The following is a 26,347-nucleotide window of genomic DNA, read 5'->3' on the forward strand; positions in this document are numbered from 1 at the left end:
GGTTTCGATTCAGTTCAAGTTTAATTGTCATTCAACGGTGCATGAATACAGCCAAACGAAACAGCGTTACTTCAGGGCCAAGAGCAAAGCACAGTATCAACAGTCATACACAGCAGAAAGCACACATAGCACATAAAAGATAGCAAGCACAGGTGAAATAACAATAAAAAAAACCGAAAGCTCGTGCCATCGATCCACAGTCAACCACAATAGTCCTTCAGCTTGGACACCACCCCCGGGCACTATCGCCCCAGGCAACACTGTGGCTTGAGGGCCAATCTTCGCACATACTAGACCACAAGCCCATGTAGAACATAAGTAAAAATACAAGCCACATAAAATATACTTGTATATAGTTAAAACCACGCCCCCTCCATCTACTGAAAACTTTAGTTGACCACAACACTCCCAGTGGAACACCCCAACCCCTTAGGTGACACCACAGCTTGAGACCCAGTCCTCGCACGTACAAGATAAGTAACCCACATAGAATATCAATGAAAATACAACCACACAAAATATGCATGTATATAGCCCAGAACCATTAGACAACAAAAGAGCTTCTCTTCAGCCAAACAAATACTTTGGGGGCAGCCCAGATGCTGTGACATGCCTTTCAGATTACCCCAACACCTCCGCATTCCTAGAAAAGTTCAAAATAAACTTATTGTCAAAGTACGTGCATGTCACCATATACTGTCCTGCGATTCATTTCCTTGCAGGCATTCACAGTAGAACAAAGAAATACATTAGAATCAATGAAAAACTACACACAAAGAAAATCTGCAAAAAAAAGACAAACTACACAAATCCAAAACATAAGCACAAATAACAATAAATAAATAAATAAATAAATAATACTGAGGGCACAAGTTGTGCTGTCCTTAAGTTGAGTCCATAAGTTGAGGAATCAGTTCAGAGTTGTGGTGAGTGAGGTTATCTCTGCTGGTTCAGGAGCCTGATGTCTGAAGGGTGATAATTGTATTGAACCTGGTGGTGTGGGACTTAAGGCTCCTCACCTCCTTCCGGAAGGCAGCAGCGAGAAGAGAGCATGGCCTGGATAGTGGGTATCCTTCACCGAAATACCACCTTCCCCATCTCATGTTCTATTTTGTCGCACTCTTTAATATCCCAACAAGAATATTCCCAATTTTCCAATTCTTCCCTGTGACCACCAGGTCCAATCTCAACCTTCCCACACAGTTCACCATCCTGTTTTGTGGAACCCGGTTCACTCCTAATTCCTGATACTCCTATTCAGTGTGCTCCACCCTCAACTATATCCTTTAATAGGCTGCACAATTCCCCACTCTCCCTATTCCCATCAATAAGCCAGTACTCAATCACCGCACTCTCTCTTCTCTAATATTCAAGCCCTGCTCCATCACATTCATAGTCATAGAAAAGTACAGCACAGAAGCAGGCCATTTAGCCCACCTAGGCCATGTGAAACCATTTAAATTACAGGCTCCAATCGACCTGCACCCCTCCCATCCATGTACCTATCAAAGCATCTCTTAAATGTTGAAATCGAGCTTGCTCAGTCAGCTCGTTCCACACTGTCACGACAAGAAGTTTCCCTTCCCATTCCCCTGGAACTTTTCACCTTTCAACCTTAACCCAAGACCTCTAGTTGCAGTCGCACCCAATCTAAGCGGGAAAAGCCTGCTTGCATTTACCCTATCTCTACCCCTGATAATTTTGTATACCTCTATCAAATCTCCTCTCAATCTTCTACATTACAAGGAATAAAGTCCTATCCTATTCATTCTTCCCTCATAACTCAGATTCTCCAGTCCAGCAACATCCTTGTAAATCTTCTTTGCACTCTTTCAACTGTCGTTACATCTGTCCTGTAGGCAGATGACTAAATTTGCACACAATACTTCAAAATAGGCATTAATTTAAGAACACACGCAAAATGCTGGAGGAACTCAGCAGATCAGGCAGAATCTGTGGAAATGAATAAACAGTCTAGGTGCTCATCAGGAATGAGAGGGAATGGGAAGTAGCCAGAATGAGAAGGTGAAGTAAGAAGGTGGAAACGGTAAAGGGCTGAAGAGGAAGGAATCTGATCGTAGAGGAGAGTGGACCAGGGCAGAAAGGGAAGGAGGAGGGGAGGGGCATCAGAGAGAGGTGATAGGCTGGTTTGGGGAGGTGAAGAGGAGCCAGAATGGGGAATGAGGAAAATTGCCAGGTTTAGTGTTCATGCCATCTGGTTGGAAGCTACCCAGACAGAATATGAGGCATTGCTTCTATAACCCGAGAGTAATAGTAGAGGAGTCCATGGGCCGACGTGTTGGGATGGAATGGGGACCAGAATTAAAATGGTTGGCCACTAGGAAATCCAGCTTTTTGTGGATGGACGAATGTACTCGACAAAGTGGTCCCCCAGTCTAGGTTGGGTTTCACCGATGCAAAGTAGCACCACGTACAAGAGATGACCCCAACAGATTCAGATTCACAGATGAAGTGTTGCCTCACCGTGGAAGGACTGTAGTAGTGTAACACTTCTTTTACCCAATGTGAGGTTCCATCCCACCACAAGCCGTGGCCTCAATGGGAGACCTAGTCTTAGAACTTTCTAAATCTACCCTTCAAAGGGAGCCGTTAATTCCACTTAAAGAATGCATGACTTCCTCATGGGCTTTCCAATATACACTCAGTGGCCACTTCATTAGGTACCTCCCATACCACAGTGGCCACTTTATTAGCCCACCCACTTGAAGGTTTGATGTGTTATGTACTCAGAGATGTTCTTCTGCACACCACTATTGTAATGCGTGGTTATTTGAGTTACTATCGCCTTCCTAACTAGTCTGGTCATTCTCCTCTGACCTCTCTCATCAGTTCTTGCCCACAGAACTGCTGCTCACTGGGTTTTTTTTTGCACATTTCATGCCATTCTCTGTAAACTCTAGAGACTGTTCTGTGTGAAAAACCCGGGGGATCAGCAATTTCTGAGATACTCAAACCAACAATTATTTCATGGTCAAGGTAATTTGGATCACATTTTGTCCCCATTCTGCTGTTTGGTCTGAAAACTAACTGGACCACTTGACCATGTCTGCATGTTCTGATGCACTGAGTTGCTGCCACATGATTGGCTGATTAGAGATTCGCATTAAGGAACAGGTGTACCTAATAAAGTGCCTGCTGAGTGTAGATACCAAACCTATCCTAGACTGTGATACTATAAATCAAGTCCACCATCTCTCTGATGACTGATTTGCTGTTATCTTCACCTTTCACAGGCTCAATCTTGTGGTCTGAACTGTCCATATACAACCCTCATACACAAAGAGAAAAATGTGCAGACACCAACAGCATCCTTGTGACCATAACATGAAATCACAAGACTGAATTCTTTTCCCCACAAATTAACAGGTCTGTAGAACAGACTGTGCAAGAGTAGTTCAAGGTGCAAAAATTAACATGATTAAATGAGAACAACACAGATACTGTGATTGAATATTAAAAAGACTAATGATCATTAGCTGGTAAGATAAAGTTGTCAATGGACTGGAATGTACCTCAGGGTCCAGGGGTCAGTCTGGTTAGAAACCAGGAGATGAAGCAGAATGTTGTCCTGGATTTCTAGTGTCTGCAGAATCTTGTGAGTTATAGATTTATTCATTCTTTCAACCCATCCATGCTGGCTTACATCAGGTCATGCGGTCAACGCCAGGGGAGTTTCAAGTTTTTAAAGGAACTGAAACGTGGATCAAAGGGACCCTTTCCTGAAATTGTGTTCAAATCTCCAAGGAGTCTTGTTGAATGGGAACAATTCCTTCCCAAAGGCGAAGTCCTAGAAGCTGACATTGAAGCAAAATATGTAGGGAATACATGTCCACAATTCATTGAAGGTGGTGGAACAAGAAGAAAGGGTTGCAAAAAAAGTTTTTGACACATCGGCCTTCCTGAATCACAGTACTAAATGTGGGTAATGGAATGTTATGTTGAGTTGTGTAAGACATCGGCGAGGCAAGATTTGGAGATTTTGTGCAGATTTAGTCACCTACCTACAGGAAAGATGTAAAGACAGTTCAAAGAGTGCAGAGAAAATTTACAAGGATGTTGCTGGACTGGAGAATCTGAATTATAAGGAAAGGTTGAATAGGTTAGGATTTTATTCCTTGTAACGTAGATGATTGAAAGGAGATTTGATGGAGGTATACCAAATTATGAGGGGTAGAGATAGGGTAAATGCAGGCTTTTCCCGCTTAGATTGGGTGGGACTACAACTAGAGGTCATGGGTTAAGGGTGAAAGGTGAAAAGTTCCAGGGGAATGGGAAGAGAAACTTCTTGTCGTGAGAGTGTGGAACCAGCTGCCTGAGCAAGCTCGATTTCAGCGTTTAAGAGATGTTTTGATAGGTACATGGGTGGGAGGGGTGCAGGTCAATGGGAGTCTGTAATTCAAATGGTTTCACATGGACTAGATGGGACAAATGGCCTGTTTCTGTGCTGTACTTTTCTATGACTATGAATGTGATGGAGCAGGGCTTGAATATTAGAGAAGAGAGAGTGCGGTGATTGAGTACTGGCTTATTGATGAGAGTAGGGAGAGTGGGGATTGTGCAGCCTATTAAAGGATATAGTTGAGGTTGGGTCATTGAACAGAACAAGAATAGGCCTTTTAGCCAAAAGACTTTGTCCATACTAATCACCTCTGCTGACACAGCATTTCTATAGGCACTACAGCATAGCGACTGCCGTAACATTCTATGGCGCCAGCGAACCCGGGTTCAGTTCCCACCCCTGTCTGTAAGAGGTTTCTGCGTGACCACGTGGGTTTCCTCCGGGTGCTCCAGTTTCCTCCCACAGTCCAAAGACAGTCAGGTTAGTGAGATGTTGGCACAGGGAAGCATGGCTGGAATCTTGAATGGCGACGGCGCGCCGGCTCGCTCTTCTGTATTGGTTGTTGACGCGAACGACGCATTTCACTGTACATGTTTCGATGCATATGTGACAAATAAAGCTTATCTTTTTTAAAACCTTTTATCTTTAAATCCTTCCATTGCTGTTCATGTGACAATCTAAACACCCCTTCAAAGTTGCTGTCGTGTCTGTTTCTATTACCGCTCTGGTAGTAACTTACAGGCACCTATCACTCTCTGTGCAATAAGAACTTACCTTGTAAACCTGCTTCAAACTTCGCCTCTCCCACCTCAAAGCTCTAGTATTTGACATCTCCACCCCGGGAAAAAGGCTATGACTATCTTCCCTCTTTCTGGTTTCCTGGTTCCTTAAGGTTGTGGTAAAGGGGACAAACTCCCACTGCCTATTAAACGCTCAAAATAAAGTGCACCTCAAATAGCCTCCGGCAACCAAGCCCAGCTCCCGAAATTCACGCGTGGCTTAGCTATCAAGCCCAGCTGTACTGTTTCTACTGACAGGAGAAGGGGCAAAGGCGCTTCGGGCAGACGGGGCTCATCAGCCGCGGTTGGCAGCTCACCTCGGATAAGGAAAACTCTGACCTCAAACCTCCGCTGCCTTGCGGCTGTACCCACTCCTGGGGAAGGCTTTGGGAGTAAACCCCGAGGGAAAAATTCAGGAGTCCCTACGTTGACTGACAGCTCCCGAGACGCTGCCGGTTCCAAGCCGTCTCGGTCCCTGCCTTTCCCGTGGATTCATCACTCGCGTGGGTAGGGGAACCCTGCTACACGCTCTCCGCATCGCATGTCTTGACGTACACGCGACAAATAACTAATCTTTAGTTCTCTTTGCATGTTTTTGGACGGCACAGATGCTTGTGCTGAGGTGAGTTTGATCATGGATGTTGCAAACAGGAAGACTTCAAAGTTCTCCGTTGTATGGGACAACGGAGAACCTGCCTGAAGGGGTCATCGCGTCCAGCACCATCTTTGGGAAGCAAGGGACTGTCGACATTTTTGGGTTGAACCCCTACATCGCGGCTCAGAGTGGGGAGGTGAGATGTCGAGCAGAGAGAAGGAAAGTGGTGAGACAGGAATTCGAAGTGACTGATGGACCGAGAAGGGGTGTGAGGTGTCAGGCTGGTGGCTACAGGTAGATAGATGGAGGGGGTTTGTGGGGTGGGAGGCGCTGGCAGGAAAAGTTGTCCCACCTTGCGTGGGAGCCTGTCCCAAAAACAACTCAAACCCTGTTCATCATCTACGGGAGCCAAGGATCTGATACAAGCGCCACATTTACCTCTAAAGGACAGACACATGAGGGCAGCCCCGTTTCACATTATCTGGTACAAAGGGGTTTAAGAGATCTGTGACCTTTCATTGTAGTTAACACACTTCCCCTCAGCTGCCCACCACCTCCCCCTCCATCCCTTTCCCCATGGCCCACTGTCCTCTCCCATCAATCGCCTTCTTCTTCAGCCGTTTACTACTTCTACCTATCAACTGCCAGCTTCTTACTTCACCCCCTCCACCCCCACCTAGTCTCACCTATCACCTGCCAGCTTCTTACTTCACCCCCTCCACCCCCACCTGGTCTCACCTATCACCTGCCAGCTTCTTACTTCACCCCCATCTGTCTCCCCTATCACCTGCCAGCTTCTTACTTCACCCCCTCCACCCCCACCTGGTCTCACCTATCACCTGCCAGCTTCTTACTTCACCCCCACCTGGTCTCACCTATCACCTGCCAGCTTCTTACTTCACCCCCTCCACCCCCACCTGGTCTCACCTATCACCTGCCAGCTTCTTACTTCACCCCCACCTGGTCTCACCTATCACCTGCCAGCTTCTTACTTCACCCCCTCCACCCCCACCTGGTCTCACCTATCACCTGCCAGCCCGTACTCTCTGCCTTATTCTTGCTTTTTCCCCCTTCCTGATGAGGGGCTTGGTCCAAAATTTCGGTTGTTGCTACTCCTCCGGAAATGCTGCCTGACCATCTGAGTTCCTCCAGCATTTTGTGAGCGTTGCTCTGGATTTCCAGTAACTGCAGATTTTTCTTGTGTTTAAGCTCAGCCTTCTACCCAAAATGTGTTTCACTGTATGTGGTTGAAGTGGCAAGCATTGTACCTCACACGAAGCTGCTCTCCAGCCTCCATACTCTAGGCCAGGGGTTCCCAACTTAATGGTATTGGTCCATGGCATAAAACCCTGATCTAGCGAACCCTGCTTAGGAGATAGCAGGAACAGGTGCTGTCTACTGTGTCTTGCTTTGATTCCCAAAGATAATTCTGCATCACAAATGTTACCATGCCATATCTCTAAATAAAAAAAATAAACAAATACATGATCTTAAACTATAAAAAGAAACCTCGAGGATGCAAGTTTTATATAACTGGTCTTCATTGCTCTTGGGTTAATGTCCTGTCGTTGCCAACTTGACATTTTGTCTGTCAATGGAATGGACAAGTTCAAGGTGCAGCCCTACCATTATTCACCTTGGTGAAAGTACTAGGCATTGCACCCTTTCAATATCTTCCCCTTCCCAAGAGCAAGTGTAAGAAAAAGTAAGAGCAAAGGCAAATGTTAAGAATAAATAATTCAGCAGTTTTGGTGTAGTGATCAGTGTTGTAAGGATTTCATATGGTTGCTTGCTTCTGTTGTTTACGAGATCTGTCTCTTTTTTTCTCTTTCTCTGTTCACTGGGGTTGGTATTTTTTAAAAATTGGGTTCTTTCCGGTTTCTTGTTTTGTGGCTGCCTGTAAGCAGACAAATCTCAAGGTTGTATAATTTATGCATACTTTGATAATAAATGCGTTTTGAACCTTAAACCTTTGAATTTTTACCCACCCCAACAGAGCAAACATTAAAAATTGTCCAGAAGATGAAGCAGAAGTTTCTTTAATACAATGTACAGATCTTACGATGAACACTGAAGTCAAATATCTATTTCATTCCACTCTTTGCATCATTTTCTCCAGGTTGGTGTTGTGTTCAGTATTAAGGGATATCATGTGGTTGGGAGTGAAACTGACTTCAGCTCCTTCAGCCTAGAAACAGCCCTATAACATGGGCTGCTCCATAACCTTCCCAGGGTAATTACTTGGCTTTGGACTGGCAGAGGGGGAAAAGAGGCCCCATGCATACCAGGTGTGAAGGACAACCCTTTGGCTGTGAAACAGGAAGCCTTCTGCCCCAATGCTTAGCCATGACAAGGGGTTGTACCCAAGGACATCTGGTCAAAATTAGTCAATGGAAAGGTAGGTTTAGCCAAAAGAACAGGGCCTACTCAAAATTCTTTCCTTTAAAGCATTAACATTGTACCCCTATGTCATAACCCCAAACACAATCCCAATTTCTAACCCCAAGGAACAGCAAAGGCCTCATTAAACTGAACTCAAATACCTTTGGAAAATATCCCTGAGAAATTAGTTGGCATTTCCTGAAATATCAGCTTCATGATCCCTAACATATTCTCAAACTCTCCCAACTATTCACTATCATCCTGATCTCTCATTGGACTGCAAACTTACCAAAAACATTTCCTCTCAACTCCACCCCCTTGTCTGACTATTAATCACCTTCTATTGCCAGTTAATGTATTATTACCACTCACCGCTCCTATCTGTGTTCTTCTTCTCTAGCCCCTTACCCCTTCCACCTATCAACTCCCAGATTCTCATTTCATCCCCTCTCCCCCACCCACCACCTTCCCCCTCACCTGACTTCACCTAACACCCCTCAGTCTGCACTCTTTCGCTCCTCCCACCACCTTATTCTGGCTTCTTCCCCTTTCATTTCCAGTCCTGATAAAGGATCACAGCCTGAAACATCGACTGTTTATTTCCCTTCGTGGACGCTGCCCGACCTGCTGAGTTCTTCCAGCGTTGTGTGTGTGTTGCTCTGGATTTCCAGCACCTGCAGAGTACTTTGTTGTTATTGCTATAGTCCGCTCTGTTACAGAACCCAACCAGGTGTCTGCACCTCCTGCTCGCCATCTTATAGAAAGCATTCCTCAAAGTCAGCTCTCCAACCCGTTCAGCCTTCTCCAGCAACGGAGGTACACTGGTGTCAATGGCTAAAGCTTTTTGAACCTGCAAGCAGCAGGCGGACCACTCACAGGCTCCCCCTCAAACTGTACATCAATCACCCTGTAATACCCCGTCATTGTCACTGTCAAACAGCACTCTCTTCCCTTTAAAAACACGACTAGCAGCACTTTCCCTCCACCCTCACTAAGGCAACAACTGAAGAGAGGAAACACGAAGGCATCTTGAACTGACTATTTGCTTCATTCAGAGTAACAGCCGTACAGCGCAGAAACAGACCCTCCGGCCCACCTCGTTCATGCTGGCCAAGACGCCCGTTTGAGATAGTCAAACTTAGACCATAGACCAGTGCAGCGCAAGTTCAGGCCATTCGGCCCACAATGTTGTGCTGACCCAGCTAAAAAGCAAATCAAAAACACCCAAACACTAATCCCTGCTCCCTACACAATGTCCATATCCCTCCATCTCCCTCCCATCCATGTGTCTATCCAAACGTCTCTTAAAAGCCTCTAATGTATTTGCCTCCACCATCATACCAGGCTTCCACCACTCTCTGAGCAAAAAAAAACTTACCCCTCACAGCCCCTTTGAACCTACCCTCTTCTCATCTTCAATGCATGCCCTCTGGTATATGGGCCTGTGTTTGACCCATACCTCTCTAAACCAGGGGTTCCCAACCTTTTTTCTAATTCCATAGACCAATACCATTAAGCAAGGGGTCCATGGACCCCAGGTTGGGAACCCCTGCTCTAAACATTTCTCATCCATGTACCTGAGTAACTTTTAAATGTTGCCAATGTACCTGCTTCAACCACTTCCTCTGGAAAGAACAGGGCAACATAGCCCTGACACTTCCCTGGTCTTCATCACTCGCCTCCCAGTTTCCTCTCGGATTAGAGGTAAATCTTCAGAACACAAGTTATTGCTTTGCCTACTGCAAGTTTACTTCAGACCATCCTCGGGGAGAAACAGTTGCCCCCCCTTATTAAACTTACCCCCGTCAACTTAAACCTGTGCCGCCTAGGTCTTGATTCCACACCCCTGGGAAACAGATTGCAAGCATTCTCCCTATCAGTACCCCGTTTACCCCATCTGCACCCCGATGTTTGCTGTCGTGATGTCTGTTATTGTAGCTTCCCATTCTCACACCTTAGAAACAGAATCTAAACTTGCAGAGGAACTCAGCAAGGCCTGGCTAGTAACGAGCATTACCCTGTTACAGACTCAACGATTTCATTTTTACTGTAACATTGCTCCTGTCTTATTTGGTTCTTGATTAGCAAGGGGGTCAAAGGTTACAAAGAGAAGGCAGGAGAATGGAGTTCAGAAATCAGCCATGATGGAATGGAGCAGCAGACCTGATGGGGTGAATGGCCTAATTCAGCTCCTACGTTTGATGGTTTCTCAGATTACCATTGCTGGTAATGATTCACCTGTTCCTATCTGCGACCCTCCCACTTATCCCATTGCCACCCTCCCTCGCTTTACACAAATCTTTCAAAGTCACTAACCTCCCCCTCCATGTAGCTTTTCACACTCTCCTTGCCTTCTTTAACCTGGCCTGTGCTCTTTAATCTCACACATTTCCCAATTCCAACGCAAAGTCCTCAACCCAAAACACAAACTCCTCTTTCCCTCTTCCCGCAGGATCTCCGCCGTTTTCTGTTTAAAGAGTTTAGTTCTCTGTTAATTGAAATATATTGATTTTTTTTTGTTTTAAATTCCAGCTTAGTGTAAGATTAGTTCCAACCTCTGGCTAGTTCGGTGCGGAGGGTTTTCAGGGATCAGTGATCCGCCAGCGGTCCCCACAAACTGCCAGAAGTGAAGGGTTAGTGATTGCCCACTGTGGGGGCAGTAGGGTCGTTAAGGAAGTGGTGTGGAGATTGGCCAAGGTGGGTATCGCTGGACAGGGAGAGTGACAGCACTGGGCGGATTCCAACTTAATTCAGCAACAGGACATCTGGAGAGGTGTGTCCTTGGAAGCAGAGACGATCTCCAGACCTTCTCCTGAATTTGGGCTGTTCTAACCTCCGCTCCGTCACCGTGGGACGTAAATCAGAAACACCACCGCGATGTTCGATTCCAGTCCCACATCGTCCTGACCCTCAGGATGAGCCAGATGCCCTTTCCGCTCTCCTGTCACTGATCTAACATGACATCCTCCACCTTGGGCGGTGGCCCAGCCTGGAGCAGATTAACAGAACAAGCAAGCAACAAAGAGCCTGGAGTTGGCGATTCAATTAGTCCCTTGGAGATTCAGTGCGGTATGTTAGCCTTAATAATGGTCTTGCCCACCCTCGGCACAGCCGGGCTATTTGCGGCCTTGTGTTCTAAGCTGCTTGCTCTCCAACCAGTTTCTCCCGGTCAGGACAACAGCCTACACCACAAATGGATTGAGGGTTATTGAATATTCTGCCTGTTGAGCTCCAGTTCAGACTGACTGGAGAGTCGTTCCATTCTCCCAGGCTGAGATCCCGCCCCCTCTCACGTGCTGCTCTTGGATTGGTGGGGCTTGTCTGTCTCCCTGAACAACGGCCTCCTGTCCTGAATTTGGATTGGCCGATTCTTGGCGGCACCCTGAGTTTGGATTGGCTGTCACTTTGTGCTGTGCTAAAATGAGGACATTTTCCGGCGTTTTCCAATCAGACTCGCCATTGTCGGACTGCCTTCTGTTCTTCACCCTCTGGCTCTCCGTCACCTCATCCCACTTCTGCAGCTCTGCTAAAGTTTTAGCTGGAAGGAAAATGAGGTACATCACATTAGACTGAATCAGAACATGAGCACAAATGAACGATTTGCCCCTACGTCAGATTCTTCTCTTCCACTCACTACCTATTTACCCCCACTTATCCCATCCTACAGTGGAGAGTCTAGGACCAGAAGACACAAGCTCAGAATAGAAGGATGTCCCTTTAGAACAGAGATCGGGGCGGGGTGGTGGTGGTGGAATTTCTTTAGCCAGACAGAATTCACTACCGTAGACAGTTGTGGAGGCCGAATCACTGGGTATATTTAAAGCAGAGGCTGATACGTTCTTGATTAGTCAAAGTTATGGGGAGAAGGCAAGAGAATGGGGTTCAGAGGGAAAATAAATCAAGTCATGTTCAAATGGTGGAGCAGATTTGATGGGCCAAATGGCCTGGTTCTGCTCCTGTGTCTATGGTCTTGTGTTTTTTGTTGGAAATCAGTGACTGGACTCATTAACTCACTAAGGCTCAGGGTCACAAGGGCTGGGTGTGACCATTTGAAGTTGAACCAGACTCAACACGTTCTCATATTCCAAGTCCTCGGATCTTTCAGAGAACGAGGATGCTAACACACTTTCACCCACACAACTTGGGCGCCTTGTCCACTCTGGGCCACTGCTTGCTCAGTCACAGTGAGAAGGGTCGCACTCCAGAATCAGGCCCATGGAAACCCAGTTAGCGGTTGCTGGTTACAAACTGTTAGTTGGCTAAAACCAGTTAACCGAAATTGATTGGCTGAAACCGGTTAACAGAAGCTGGTTAGCTGGAGCCAGTTTAGCAGAAGCCAATCGGGGGAACCAGTTATCAGAAGCCGGTTAGTGGTAACCAGTTAGCAGAAGCTGGTTAGTGGTAACCGTTTACCAGAAGCTGGTGAGTTTGTCTGTTAGTTCTATGCATTTTACCTGCCATAACTTTTCTGCGCTGGCAGGCTTCAGTGGCGAGAGCGAAGGACAAGCTAACAATCCGATGCCTCTCTCCTTCTCCCAGGTGTGTGGCTCGGTCACTGGGGGGCCAGCTCCCCGCTACCCCAGGACTAAAATTACAAAGAGATAGTCATGGACTTGAGGTGAGCACCTCTCTGAAAAGGGCTGCCCTTAGGTATGGCGCTGGGATGAGGGGGAAACTTTAGACGAGGGGCTACCCTGGTATTGACTCTGTCTCACAGGGAGCAGAATCCAATTTGAAACCCAGTTTAGGAAACATCTTAAACCTCAATAATAATCAGCACTCCACCCCACCCCACCCCAAACACCAGGCACATTAACTCACTCTGGCCATCAGTGATAACGGGTACAGAGGACACTCCAAACACAGAAACAACTAAATACTCCGTGGTGGACGTTCTCCGACAGGACAGGGTAGGGCAGTTAGCGTCCGAAACATGAAGTGCAGAGTGGCAGCAGGGAGTCTCGGCCGGAAACGTTGACAGATCATTCTCCTCCGTGGATGCTGGCTGGCTCTTTGAGTTCCTCCAGCTTCTTGCGTGTGCTGATCAGGGGGCCCCCCGTTGTTTCTATCAGGGTTGAAGATCAAAGCCCAAAGGTTGATCGGAGCCTGGAGATTGATCATTGTCCGGAGATCAATCGGAGCCCAGCAGTTGATTGAAGTCTAGGAGTCGAGGTCCAATGGCTGGAGCCCCCGAGACTGTGAATCTCTGCAAGGCCGCTGGGGAGGTCGAAGGCCCGATGCCTGCGAACCCATGTCCACTGGGAGCTGGAGGCCAAAAACGGCCCTTCCTGGAGTTATTGGACTGTGTTTGCATGTGGGTAGGTGGGAGGGAGGAACAGGACTTGCTTTGCTGTTGTCGCATTATTACTCGGTTCTGCCAAGCACGGTGGGCATGCTATGTTGGCTCGGAACGTGCCCCCAGCACATCCTCGAGTGCGCTGGTTCTTAACGCAAACAATTCAATTCACAGAATGTTTTTGATACACGTGATAAATAAATCTGAATCTGAAATCTTAATTCTGTGTAGGCGTGTCTAGTATGTAGACACTGTTGAGTGTGTTTAAAAATGAACTCTTTTGTGTTTCTAGAGCTCCACTAAAAGCCAGACTGAGATATTACTTCATTAGATTAGAGGGCAGAGTAATTTATTTACTAGAGTAGAAGGTCAAACTGAAATGGAACACAAACATGGCCAAATTGGACTTTTGCCTGAAATCAATAACTTTAGAGAAATATTAGAGATGTTTCTTTTAAAGAGCAACAGAAGATAACAAAAAAGGCAATACGCCAAGAAAAAATGAGGTACAAAGGTAAACTAGCCAAGAATATAAAGGAGGATAGTAAAAGCTTCTTTAGGTATGTAAATAGCAAAAAAATAGTTAAGACCAAAACTGAAGATAGAAATGGGTGAATTTATTATGGGGAACAAGGAAATGGCAGACGAGTTGAACAGGTACTATGGATCTGTCTTCACTAGGGAAGACACAAACAATCTCCCAGATGTAATAGTGGCCAAAGGAACTAGGGTAAAGGATGAACTGAAGGAAATTTATATTAGGCAAGAAACAGTGTTGGATAGACTGTTGAGTCTGAAGGCTGATAAGTCCCCGGGACCTGATGGTCTGCATCCCAGGGTACTTAAAGAGGTGGCTCTAGAAATCGTGGAAACATTGGTAATCATTTTCCAATGTTCTATAGATTCAGGAACAGTTCCTGCTGATTAGAGGGTGGCTAATGTTGTCCCACTTTTCAAGAAAGGAGGAAGAGAGAAAACAGGGAATTATAGACCAGTTAGCCTGACGTCAGTGGTGGGAAAGATGCTGGAGTCAATTATAAAAGAAGAAATTACGACATATTTGGATAGCAGTAGAAGGATCAGTCCGAGTCAGCATGGATTTATGAAGGGAAAATCATGCTTGACTAATCTTCTGGAGTTTTTTGAGGATGTAACTATGAAAATGGACAAGGGAGAGCCAGTGGATGTAGTGTACCTGGACTTCCAGAAAGCTTTAGATAAAGTCCCACATAGGAGATCAGTGGGCAAAATTAGGGCACATGGTATTGGGGGCAGAGTACTGACATGGATTGAAAATTGGCTGGCTGACAGGAAACAAAGAGTAGTGATTAACGGGTCCCTTTCGGAATGGCAGGCTGTGACCAGTGGGGTACCGCAAGGTTCGGTGCTGGGACCGCAGCTGTTTACAACATACATTAATGATTTAGATGAAGGGATTAAAAGTAACATAAGCAAATTTGCTGATGACACAAAGCTGGGTGGCAGTGTGAAATGTCAGGAGGATGTTACGAGAATGCAGGGTGACTTGGACAGGTTGGTTGAGTGGGCAAATGTATGGCAGATGCAGTTTAATGTGGATAAATGTGAGGTTATCCACTTTGGTGGCAAGAACAGGAAGGCAGATTACTATCTAAATGGAGTCAAGTTAGGAAAAGGGGAAGTACAACGAGATCTAGGTGTTCTTGTACATCAGTCAATGAAAGCAAGCATGCAGGTACAGCAGGCAGTGAAGAAAGCTAATGGCATGCTGGCTTTTATAACAAGAGGAATTGAGTATAGGAGTAAAGATGTCCTTCTGCAGCTGTACAGGGCCCTGTTGAGACCCCACCTGGGGTACTATGTGCAGATTTGGTCTTCAAATTTGAGGAAGGACATTCTTGCTATTGAGGGAGTGCAGCGTAGGTTCACGAGGTTAATTCCCGGAATGGCGGGACTGTCATATGTTGAAAGATTGGAGCGACTGGGCTTGTATACACTGGAATTTAGAAGGATGAGAGGGGATCTGATTGAAACATAAGATTATTAAGGGATTGGACACACTGGAGGCAGGAAGCATGTTCCCGCTGATGGGTGAGTCCAGAACTAGAGGCCACAGTTTAAGAATAAGGGGTAGGCCATTTAGAACAGAGATGTGGAAAAACTTTTTCACCCAGAGAGTGGTGGATATGTGGAATGCTCTGCCCCAGAAGGCAGTGGAGGCCAAGTCTCTGGATGCGTTCAAGAGAGAGTTAGATAGAGCTCTTATAAATAGCGGGGTCAAGGGATGTGGGGAGAGGGCAGGAACGGGGTACTGACTGTGGATGATCAGCCATGATCACAGTGAATGGCAGTGTTGGCTAGAATGGCCGAATGGCCTACTCCTGCACTTACTGTCTATTGTCTATTGTGATAAGGCAGAAATGCATTAAAGGAGGCTGCGCTCACTCACTCGGCTGTCTCGTGGATCAGGGCCTCATTCCATGTTGTTGCCCGTGACAGCCACTCGGGCACAGGCAGTGTAGGAGAGAGCAGAGACGCAGAAGGCGTGCTGGAATCTGTCCGGCTAACCCCTGCCCCCCGCACCACCGCACCCCCCAACGTGTTCTCAAGTGTTCACTCCCTGGATTGCCTTTAGCTGTGGCTGTGGGAGATGGGGAACTGCTGTGTGCTTTTTCTTACAGAAGCATGGCTCCATTGCGTCATCCCATGCACCATCAATATCCAGGCCATGCCACTCAGGTGACTGTGCTAACGTTACTCTGTGACCGTACGTGCTGTTGTAAGTATATGTAGAGTGTGTGACTGTATGTGCTGTGTGTGACTGTATGTCATGTGTGTCTGTATGTGACGTGTGTGACTGTTTGTGACATGTGTGACTGTATGTGACATGTGTGACTGTGACGTGTGTGTCTGTCTGTCTGTGACATGTGTGTCTGTGCTGTGTGTGACTGAGGTGTGTGACTGTATGTCATGTGTCTGAATGTATGAGATGTGTGTGTCTGTATGTGATGTATGTGACTGTATGTGATGTGTGTGAATGTATGTCATGTGAGTGAATGTATGTCATGTGTGTGAATGTATGTGAAGTGTGTGAATGTATGTCATGTGTGTGAATGTATGTGATGTGTGTGAATGTATGTCATGTGTGTGAATGTATGTGATGTGTGTGAATGTATGTCATGTGTGTGAATGTATGTGATGTGTGTGAATGTATGTCATGTGTGTGAATGTATGTGATGTGTGTGAATGTATGTCATGTGTGTGAATGTATGTCATGTGTGTGAATGTATGTCATGTGTGTGAATGTATGTGATGTGTGTGAATGTATGTCATGTGTGTGAATGTATGTGATGTGTGTGAATGTATGTCATGTGTGTGACTGTATGTCATGTGTGTGAATGTATGTCATGTGTGTGAATGTATGTCATGTGTGTGAATGTATGTGATGTGTGTGAATGTATGTCGTGTGTGAATGTATGTGATGTGTGTGAATGTATGTCATGTGTGTGAATGTATGTGATGTGTGTGAATGTATGTCATGTGTGTGAATGTATGTGATGTGTGTGAATGTATGTGATATGTGTGACTGTATATGATATGTGACTGCATGTGGTGTGTGTGACTGTATGTATTGCATTTTGCACTTTGGTCCCAGAGGAATGCTGTTTCATTTAGCTGTATATGTGAGTATGTCTGAATTTTAATTAAACTTGAACTTGACCTGTAAGTGACCTGCATCTCTCCTCATCCCACTATACTTTCAAACACGATATGTTGCTGACACCTTTAGCACATGGGCGCACGGTTAAACGGACTGCATGGTTACTGGGGGCATGAACTGACCCTGGCTTTTGTCTGATACAGGGGCCATGCATCAAGCCAGCCTCGGCACTGACCATGGATCTCGGAAAGTCCCAGGGATTGTCCTCCTAGCAGCAGAGAGGCAGTAGGAGCACATTCAGTGATACTTTTCAGAGAAGCACAGGAATGCGTACCTGAAATATGGGGCTTTGGGAAAAGAATGAAGAATGGGGTTCATTAGTGTGTTACTTCAAAGGGCCAGAACAGGCAGGATGGGCTGAACGACCTCCTTGACACTCCACGTTGCTGTGCTCCTCACCTGGTCTTTGTGATCACAGTCTTGACCTTCTCCTGTGTCCGTTGCTTCCCTTGCTGTTGCTCTGGGCTCAGTGGTGGGTCAGGGTCCGTATGAATGTACCGCGCAGCCGAGGCGACTTTACACTGAAAATAAAGTTGCATTTGTTGGCAAGGGGCCGTCCACACTCACTTACTCCTTTGGAATTTTACAACCATTCCTATCCTTCCCCCGTACCCCTCTACATCCACATTCATACTTCCGTCCCACCGACCACTTATATCCTTGGGGACACGAGGATGGGAAGCCGGCTGCAGATCCAGTGGGGAGGCAGGTGGGGAACGTAGGGGGCTGGAAAGTTTGTTCGGAAGGTGGGAAACGGAATGAAACAAATAACCATGGGATCAGGAGTTTCATTGGGAGTTTGAGGAGACTCAAGACTCTAGAAAGTTTCCATAGACATAACGTGGAGGGCATTGTAACTGGCTGCATCACCCTCTGGTATGGAGGCTCCACTTCACAGGATCGGAGAAAGCCACAGAGGGTTGCAAACTCCGTCAGCTTCGTCATAAGTTCTAGCCGCCCCAGCATCGAGGACATTTTCAAAAGGCAATGCCTCAAAAAGGCAGCATCCATCATTAAGGACCCTCACCAGAGAGGAGATACAGGAGCCTGAAGACCCGCACTCAGCTTCTTCTCCTCTGCCATCAGGTTTCTGAATGGACACTAAACCCATGAACACCACCTCACTACTTTTGCCCTCCTTCTGTATTTTTTTTATTACTAATTTACATTTTTACAGTACAATAGTCTTAGGGTACTGAAGACTTTTGCACAGTACTGTAGTAATTTTACGTACTGTACTGCTATTGTAAAAACAAAAATTCACGGCATATGTGAGTGATGATAAACCTGATTCTGATATGGGTCTCTGTTATGGACTGAGAGTGGGGAGGGGGCAGGGAGAGGGGAATCATGGTTGGGAAAAGGAGAAGGGAGAGGGGAGGGAGCAGCAAGACATTCTGTAATGATCAACAGACTGACTGACTGTTTGGAATCAACTGACCTTGCCTGGTGTCTGTGTTGGGTGTGTCTGCACCCACACCAACTCCCCACCCTGGCACACCTGTCCCACACCCCTCCCACGAAGCTCCACCCTTGCCATAACCAACATCCTCTGCTCCCACCAGATTTAGAAACTCACTCTCCCTTCCACGCTGACAAGTACAACACTGTGCAAAAGTCTTGGCACCCCAGCTATACAGACGTACTTAAAACTTTGCACGGTTCTGTATATACTTCTTGTTGTAATTGATAGTAATATTTTTACATATGGCACTGTACTGCTGCTGGAAAAGAACAAACTTCACAACAGGTGTCCCCATTTTACAGAAGTTCGCTTTACGCCACTTCGCTTTTACGAAAAACTTACATTAGCACCTGTTTTCGCTAACCGAAAGAAACCAGGAGAGGATTTTCACTTTTACAAGAAAAGGCGCCCGCTTTAAACTTGTGTTTACCCTGAGAAAGAGGACCATGACATTCTAATAAAGACTACCATGCGCGGGCAGGTGTGTGCGCATGCGTGTACGTGCCAATTTCTTTTCTACAGATCTGTTTTTGGCTAAATCCCGATTCTGGTAAGTGAAACTACACTGTACATACAATATTTCTACTTTATATAGGGTGTATATTTATCATATCATTCCTGCTTTTACTATATGTCAGTGTTATTTTAGGTTTTATGTGTTATTTGTTATGATTTGGTAGGTTATTTTTTGGGTCTGGGAGCACTAAAAAATTTTTCCCATACAAACAGGTATCCCCCGCTATCTGAAGGTAGAGCATTCCTATGGAACAGTTTGTAAACCGAAATGTCGTAAATCGAAGAAGCAATTACCATTAATTTATATGGGAAAAATTTTTGAGCGTTTGCAGACCCAAAAAAACCTATCAAGTCAAACCAAATAACACACAAAACCTAAAAGAACACTAACATGAATGATATGATAAATATACACCCTATATAAAGTAGAAATATCGTACATATGGTGTAATTGCACTTATTAAACTTGGGAAGACAGCAAAACAAAATCGATTTGGAGAAAAAAAAATCGGCACGTACACACGCATGTGCACATACATGCCAACACACGTACACGCAAACGTACGTACATGTTTACGCACGTACACGCATACACACGTATATGCTTGCGCAAACAACTGCCCGCACAAGGCTTCACGGTCATGGTAGTCTTTCTCAGGGTAAACACACGTATAAAGCGGGCGTCTTTTTTCTCGTAAAAGCGAAAATCCTCTTTGGTTAGCAAGAACAGGTACCAGTGTAGGTCTCCGTAACAGTGAGCTGTCGTAAAGCGAACGTTCGAAAAAGGGGGGACACGGGGAAGCCTGCATATCAGTGATAATAAACCTTATTCTGATTCAGTGCCTGAGGGTGCACGTTGGTGCAAGGGATCCAGGAAGCAAGGGGTCAGGCAGATAAGTGGGAATAAGACATCTTTATTAGAATACAAAGCACCACACACACACAACGCTGGAGGAACTCAGCACGCCCGGCAGCACCAACATTAAAGAGTAAGCTGTCGATGTTTTGGGCCGAGACCCTTCTTCGGGACTCACTGCTGAGTTCCTCCATCATTTTGTGCGTGTTTCTTTGGACCTGCAGCGTTTAAAGATCTTCTCATTATTGGGATATGCCTTCCAGGCGGGTCGGAATGACAAGCCAATATTCGGCTACTGGATTTCCGGGAGATAAATGGGAGTTACGATTAGATGCCCAAGATTCGTCACGTGTGTGAAATGCATTGTTTGCGTCAGATCAAACCAGCAAGGATGGCACTGAGTGGCCTGCAAGTGTTACCAAGTTTCTGGTGCCCGTGACTCACCTACCCTTTTCCACACGTCTCTGGAGTGTGGGAGGAAACCGGAGCACCCGGAGCAAACCCCACGCGGTCACGGGGAGAGCGTACAAACTCCCTACGGACAGCGGTGGGAATCAAGCCCCGACCTTTGAAGCTGGTGCCGTAAAGCGACGCGCTGACCGCTATGCTACCCTGCCCCCTTATGGAAACAGTTCCAGTGGTCAGGAGGGTTGGGCAGATGACTGAACAAGGCCACTTGGGTTGGAGTGGGGAATAAGCCAGCAATCAGGCCAAAGACGTGCCAGTTAGCAGGTTTCTGCTCATTGTAAACTGTCCCGTGATTAGGCTAGGGTTGGATAGACGGTTTGATGGGCAGTGTGGCTGGTTGGTCTGGGAGGGTCTGTTCCATGTCGTATCTCTAAATAAACAAATGATCAATAGATAGATAGATGGATAAATAAATAGATAGATTGACAGACAGATAGACAGAGAGACAGATAGCCAGACAGATAGATACAGACAGTTAGATACACAGACATTTAGACAGAGAGTTAGATCGACAGACAGATAGACAGACACATAAATAGATAGAGTGACAGACGGACAGATAGACAGACAGACAGATAGATAGATAGACAGAAAGACACAGATAGATAGACAGACAGATAGATACAGACAGACAGTTAGATAGACAGACAGATAGATAGCCAACACACACAAAATGCTGGTGGAAAACAGCAGGTCAGGCAGCATCTATAAGGAGAAGCACTGTCAACATTTCAGGCTGTTCCACCAGCATTTTGTGTGTGTTGTTTTGAATTTCCAGAATCTGCAGATTTCCTCGTGTTTGCAGAAAGATAGACAGACAGTTAGATAGACAGGTGAAAGAACCAATGTCTATTTGTTGCTGAGAAACACAATGTCATGGCGAAGGAACAGTATGGGATTTTAATTGTGCTTACATTTATTATACAGAAGCAGAGTAACAAGTTGGTTTAGAAGACAAAGAAGTCTTGATGTTTAGGAAGGTACAATTTAATTAAATGTAGCAATCAGACCAAAATGGTGGTGTGAGTATTGAGACAAGACAAGCAGGAGTGGTTCCAAATGTACACCTTGTGTTGTTGTGTCTTTAGGCAACATTATTGTCGATCGGGCTGATACAGATGTGAAAGGAAATGTGAGAGGAAGAATCTATGGGTTTATCATCTTCAAAATTAGATAAATTACTGGCCACAAATGCAATATAACTTGGCTGTTAACTAAAAATTAAAGCAATGCAGGCGGTATAATTCCCCGACACCTGTAGTTGCCTGTAGGTGAGATCCAAAGCAACTCTCACAAGATGCTGGAGGAACTCAGCAGGTCAGGCGGCATCTATGGAGAGGATTACACAGCGGAGGTTTCATCAACTGGTTATTCCCCCCCATCCCTGCAGACGCTACCTGCTGACTTGCTCCAGCACCTGCAGAACCTTGTGTGAGATCTCACCTCTCTTCGAATCACCCGGCTGCTGTCTCTCTCCTGGCCCTCCACCCTTGCGGGAGGGGCCAATATCCTCGTCACCAGCTTGCTCGACGTGACCGCGGTTGGCGCCCCTGCCATCTCCGTCGCTGCTGCCTGCGTGGTGGCTATCGGAGAGTGCCTCGGGCTGGATCGAGGCGTCAGCGCGCCGGTAGTGAGCTGGGCCCCTGACACGTGGCTGGTCTGCGGTCTTCTGGTCAGAGGGGTCCTGGAGTGGGGTCCTGGGGCTGCTGCCTTCTGCAAAGTGAACAGACGCTCTCTGAATGTGAAGCCAGTGTTGCTACTCGTCAGGCTGAACGTTGCCTAGAGGGTCTCCTCAAAGCAAAGCCATGTCGTGACTCACTTTCCATTTCACAGGTCTAGTGTCATGTCAATGGCACACGTCAGGGCAGCTCCCAACTGGACGTTAGAATCCCAACGCAGAAAATTGCACCTCGCTCCTCCTTGCAGGAGGGACTTTAACCCAATCAGGTTTCTTTTCCTCACAGATTCCCATACAATGTTGAAAGGGGGGCATTCGGCCCATCAAATACATGTGGTTCCAAGAGTAATCCCATCCTCCCACCTAGCTCCAAGGAAACTGATTCCCTCACTCACGCCCATTTACACACCGGCCCTTCCGTTCTGTTACTGGCCCCGAAACGGAGGGAAATTGACAATGGCCGCAGTGAGGTGTTGGTCGAAGTTGAAGCATCTGGGGGTGGGGGGAAACGCACGGTCACGGGTAGAATGTGCAAGGTCCACACAGCCACCACCGGAGGTGAGGCTCTATCAGCTTCCTCCATCTCAGTGAGGAGGAGCGCGCAACACAGAGATTACTATCTCAGAGAGGAGGGTGTGTGTAACACAGAGATCACTATCGCAGTCAGGAGGGTGTGTGTAACACAGAGATCACTATCGCAGTCAGGAGGGTGAGTGTAACACAGAGATCACTATCGCAGTCAGGAGGGTGTGTGTAACACAGAGATCACTATCGCAGTCAGGAGGGTGAGTGTAACAGACAGACAGTGCCAGTGGAGAGGGTCCATGGTCACCCTACAGAGACAGCAGAAAGCAGGGCTTCACCCACCACAACCGGCGACATGAGCACGCTCCTCTGGGCCGGTCGGCCTGTCCTGGCCCGGTCCTGACCCCGTGCTTGGAGGTGCCTCTTCATCCTCTCCATCTGCTCCTCTGCACTCATCCTTCCTCTGCGACCCGTGCACCCGACCGTCAGTGCTAGTTCCCCCTGGCGAGGTAAAGGTAAATCGTTATGGTAGGCACCTTCACTTCTCTTCAAACCTTTTGCAAGACAGCGGGGGTGGAGGGGGGCATCTGGTAATCCCCCATTTGCTTTTTAAAGTAAGTGTTATTCCAGTGGGGTGGGTGGGGATAAGGAGAAAAAGAGAGGACACGCACACTGCTAGAGGACCTCAGCACGTCAGTCAGCATCTATGGAGGGAATATTCAGGCCGAGGTCCTTCATTGTGACGGGAAAGGTAGAGGAGGTGCGGCGACAGTCAGAATAGAGACAGAATGTGGAAGACGGTGGTGTATTTACAGAGAAGTGCCGAGCAGGCCCGGAAATAAAGTGTAAGAGCCATGGCAAGATAGATCAACAATTCCCGATGTCATTTTTCCGAGTACGAGGGGTCTGTCCAGGGTTCTGATAACAGCAGGAAGACGCTGTCTTTGAGCTCTGGTGGTTTGTATGGGGAGGATTTGAATATCTTCTGTCCGAGGGGAGGAGGGGAGAGAGGCGAAGGATCACGGTGGGAACGGCCCTGACCTGGTTGGTTGCTTTCCCAAGGCAGCAGGAGTGCAGATGGAGGAGAGGGTGGTTCGTGACGTGAACTGGGCTGCCTTCGTAACTGCAGTTTCCTGTGGTGCGCTGAGCCGCTGTGCACCTGGGGAGGACGCTTCCAACGGTGCGTCTGTAAAAGCCGGCGGGAGTCTCCGGGGGGACGCGCCGAGTGTCCTAGGGTTTACGGGGAGGGAGAGCCGTTGCCGAGCTTTCTTGGGCAGTGGAAGCAAATTCCAAAGTAACCTTCGGAAGCGGGTGGGGGGGGGCGGGCAGGGTCAGAGGAAGTGCGGGCAGGGTCAGAGGAAGTGCGGGCAAGGTCAGAGGAAGTGTGGAGAGGGTCAGAGGAAGTGAGGAGAGGGTCAGAGGAAGTGCGGGCAGGGTCAGAGGAAGTGCGGGCAAGGTCAGAGGAAGTGTGGGCAGGGTCAGAGGAAGTGCGGGTAGGGTCAGAGGAAGTGCGGAGAGGGTCAGAGGAAGCGCGGGCAGGGTCAGAGGAAGTGTGGAGAGGGTCAGAGGAAGTGCGGGCAGGGTCAGAGGAAATGGGGGTAGGGTCAGAGGAAGTGCGGAGAGGCTCAGAAGAAGTGAGGAGAGGGTCAGAGGAAGTGCGGGCAGGGTCAGGGGAAGTGTGGGTAGGGTCAGAGGAAGTGCGGAGAGGGTCAGAGGAAGCGCGGGCAGGGTCAGAGGAAGTGTGGAGAGGGTCAGAGGAAGTGCGGGCAGGGTCAGAGGAAGTGGGGGTAGGGTCAGAGGAAGTGCAGGCAAGGTCAGAGGAAGTGTGGAGAGGGTCAGAGGAAGTGCGGGTAGGGTCAGAGGAAGTGCGGAGAGGGTCAGAGGAAGTGCGGGCAGGGTCAGAGGAAATGCGGGCAGGGTCAGAGGAAGTGGGGGTAGGGTCAGAGGAAGTGCGGGCAGGGTCAGAGGAAGTGCGGGCAGGGTCAGAGGAAGTGCGGGTAGGGTCAGAGGAAGTGCGGGCAGGGTCAGAGGAAGTGCGGAGAGGGTCAGAGGAAGTGCGGGCAGGGTCAGAGGAAGTGCTGAGAGGGTTACCTTCATCTTCCCGTTGGCCACGGGCTCGTTCTGGTCTTCTTTCGCCTGGTGCTTGTGCTCTCGCGGGGTCACCAGTGATGCGGCCTCAGACCCGACGTGTACTGACGCAAACTCGTCGTGATAGGGCATGTGGGGAAGGGGCGGTCGGCAGGGAGCATCGTCTTCCCCCTACAGCACTCCCAGCAAACGGTAACAGGAAGGGATCAGCATTCTGCCTTTCGTTCTCTCCATCTGCCAACCGATCTTCTCCCAACCCACCCATCTCTTCCTCACTCCAACACTCCCACAGCCTCTCCTTCCCCCACCCTGACCATATCCACCAACTCCGCCCAGAATCCACCACTCCCCACCATCTTCTCCCCAGTCCCCAGCCCTCTATCTACTCCCCAGCCCTCCCACTCTCCAAATCCACCCCCATCTTCCCACCACTCCCCACCATCTTCTCCCCAGTCCCCAGCCCTCTATCTACTCCCCAGCCCTCTCACTCTCCAAATCCACCCCCATCTTCCCACCACTCCCCACCACTCCCCACCACCTTCTCCCCAGTCCCCAGCCCTTGACCCTACCCATTACCTCCCTCCCAATCCCTGAATCCCCCCATCTTCCCCGTACTCCCCACCAACTTCCCCCCCACCCCGGTCTTTGACCCCACCCATCATCATTTCAACCCCTGCCCCACCCACCATTGCCTTCTCACTCCCTGAAGATCCCTCCACCATCTCCACCCCCATTCCTAGCCCCACCCACATCTCTTCAACATCATCTCATCCCGACTGCCCACCCCCTCATCTGATCCCCACCCCTCGACCCTAACCACGATCCCCCTCCCACTCCCCGAATCCCCACCATCTTCTCCCGTCCCTGACCCCACCCACCATCATCTCAGCCCCTGAACCATCCACCATCTCCCCCAACCCCAAGGTCACACTTATCATCTCCTCTCCATTGTCACAAGCCCACCCACCGTCCTCTACCCCTTACCCCCATCCACACTTACCAACTCTTTTCCCTTCATTAGTACCACCCACCTGTCTTCTCCTCTTGTCCTCCCACTCCCACATCGCCAACCATCTTCCGGTGACATTATCCTCTCCACACCACATTCTCCCCTCCTCGTCACACCCATCCATCACCTATCCGTGTGTCCTGCTCCCACCAACCTCCCCCAGTAGACCCACTGTCAATACATAAAGCCTCCCCCCACCCCGGGTGAAGGAGAAGGTTGACACCCCGGGGGTGTCTTGGGATCTCACTCACCGGCGGAGGGCCGCAGGGGGCCAGCAGCTCCCTCGGGCTCGAAGATGGCAGTGGCGACAGATGATGTGGTGAGTCCATTTGCAGCTCCAGTTGATGGTCCAGGACTGGGGAGACTGAGAATGAGGCTGTGGGAGGACAGGATTGACAGGACATATTTAAAACCCAGCTTGAGAGATGCTTCAGGGTAAGGAAAGGTAGAAGAATGGACCCAAACACAAGAGATGCTGCTGGAAAATCCGGAGTAGCGCACGCAAAGTGCTGGAGGAACTCAGCATGTCCGGGAGCATCTTATCCGTTGATGTTTCAGTCCGAGACTCTTGTTTGACGAAGGCTCTCGGCCCGAAACTTCGACAATTTATTCCTCTCTCCATAGGTGCCG

The 26,347-nt window shown here is 48.0% G+C and overlaps 1 protein-coding gene across 1 annotated transcript; it reads right to left on the reverse strand.

The window, feature by feature from the left end:
• Positions 1 to 7,728: 7,728 nt before the first annotated feature.
• LOC132382994 (pleckstrin homology domain-containing family A member 6-like) lies at positions 7,729 to 26,341 on the reverse strand. Its single transcript, XM_059953652.1, has 7 exons — positions 25,969 to 26,341; positions 24,712 to 24,879; positions 22,963 to 23,121; positions 21,861 to 22,130; positions 17,512 to 17,633; positions 12,571 to 12,701; positions 7,729 to 11,654 (listed from the first exon to the last, which is right to left on the reverse strand). Exons 1-7 carry the CDS (start codon positions 26,119 to 26,121, stop codon positions 11,353 to 11,355), a joined length of 1,305 nt encoding a protein of 434 aa, XP_059809635.1. The 5' UTR covers positions 26,122 to 26,341; the 3' UTR covers positions 7,729 to 11,352.
• Between the last annotated feature and the right edge of the window lie 6 nt (positions 26,342 to 26,347).

The sequence above is a fragment of the Hypanus sabinus genome, chromosome 29 (assembly GCF_030144855.1).
Source record: "Hypanus sabinus isolate sHypSab1 chromosome 29, sHypSab1.hap1, whole genome shotgun sequence".
NCBI classification, from domain to species: Eukaryota; Metazoa; Chordata; class Chondrichthyes; order Myliobatiformes; family Dasyatidae; genus Hypanus; species Hypanus sabinus.

What these genes read in the sequence shown, in the direction of transcription:
- LOC132382994 (XM_059953652.1), bottom strand. Translation starts at nt 26,121, where the DNA reads ATGTCCTGTCAATCCTGTCCTCCCACAGCCTCATTCTCAGTCTCCCCA. An exon ending in ACTGTGATCACAAAGACCAG is followed by an intron (nt 12,702 to 17,511) that starts GTGAGGAGCACA and finishes TTGTAATTTTAG; the next exon opens with TCCTGGGGTAGCGGGGAGCT. An exon ending in GCGCAGAAAAGTTATGGCAG is followed by an intron (nt 11,655 to 12,570) that starts GTAAAATGCATA and finishes TTTTCCTTCCAG; the next exon opens with CTAAAACTTTAGCAGAGCTG.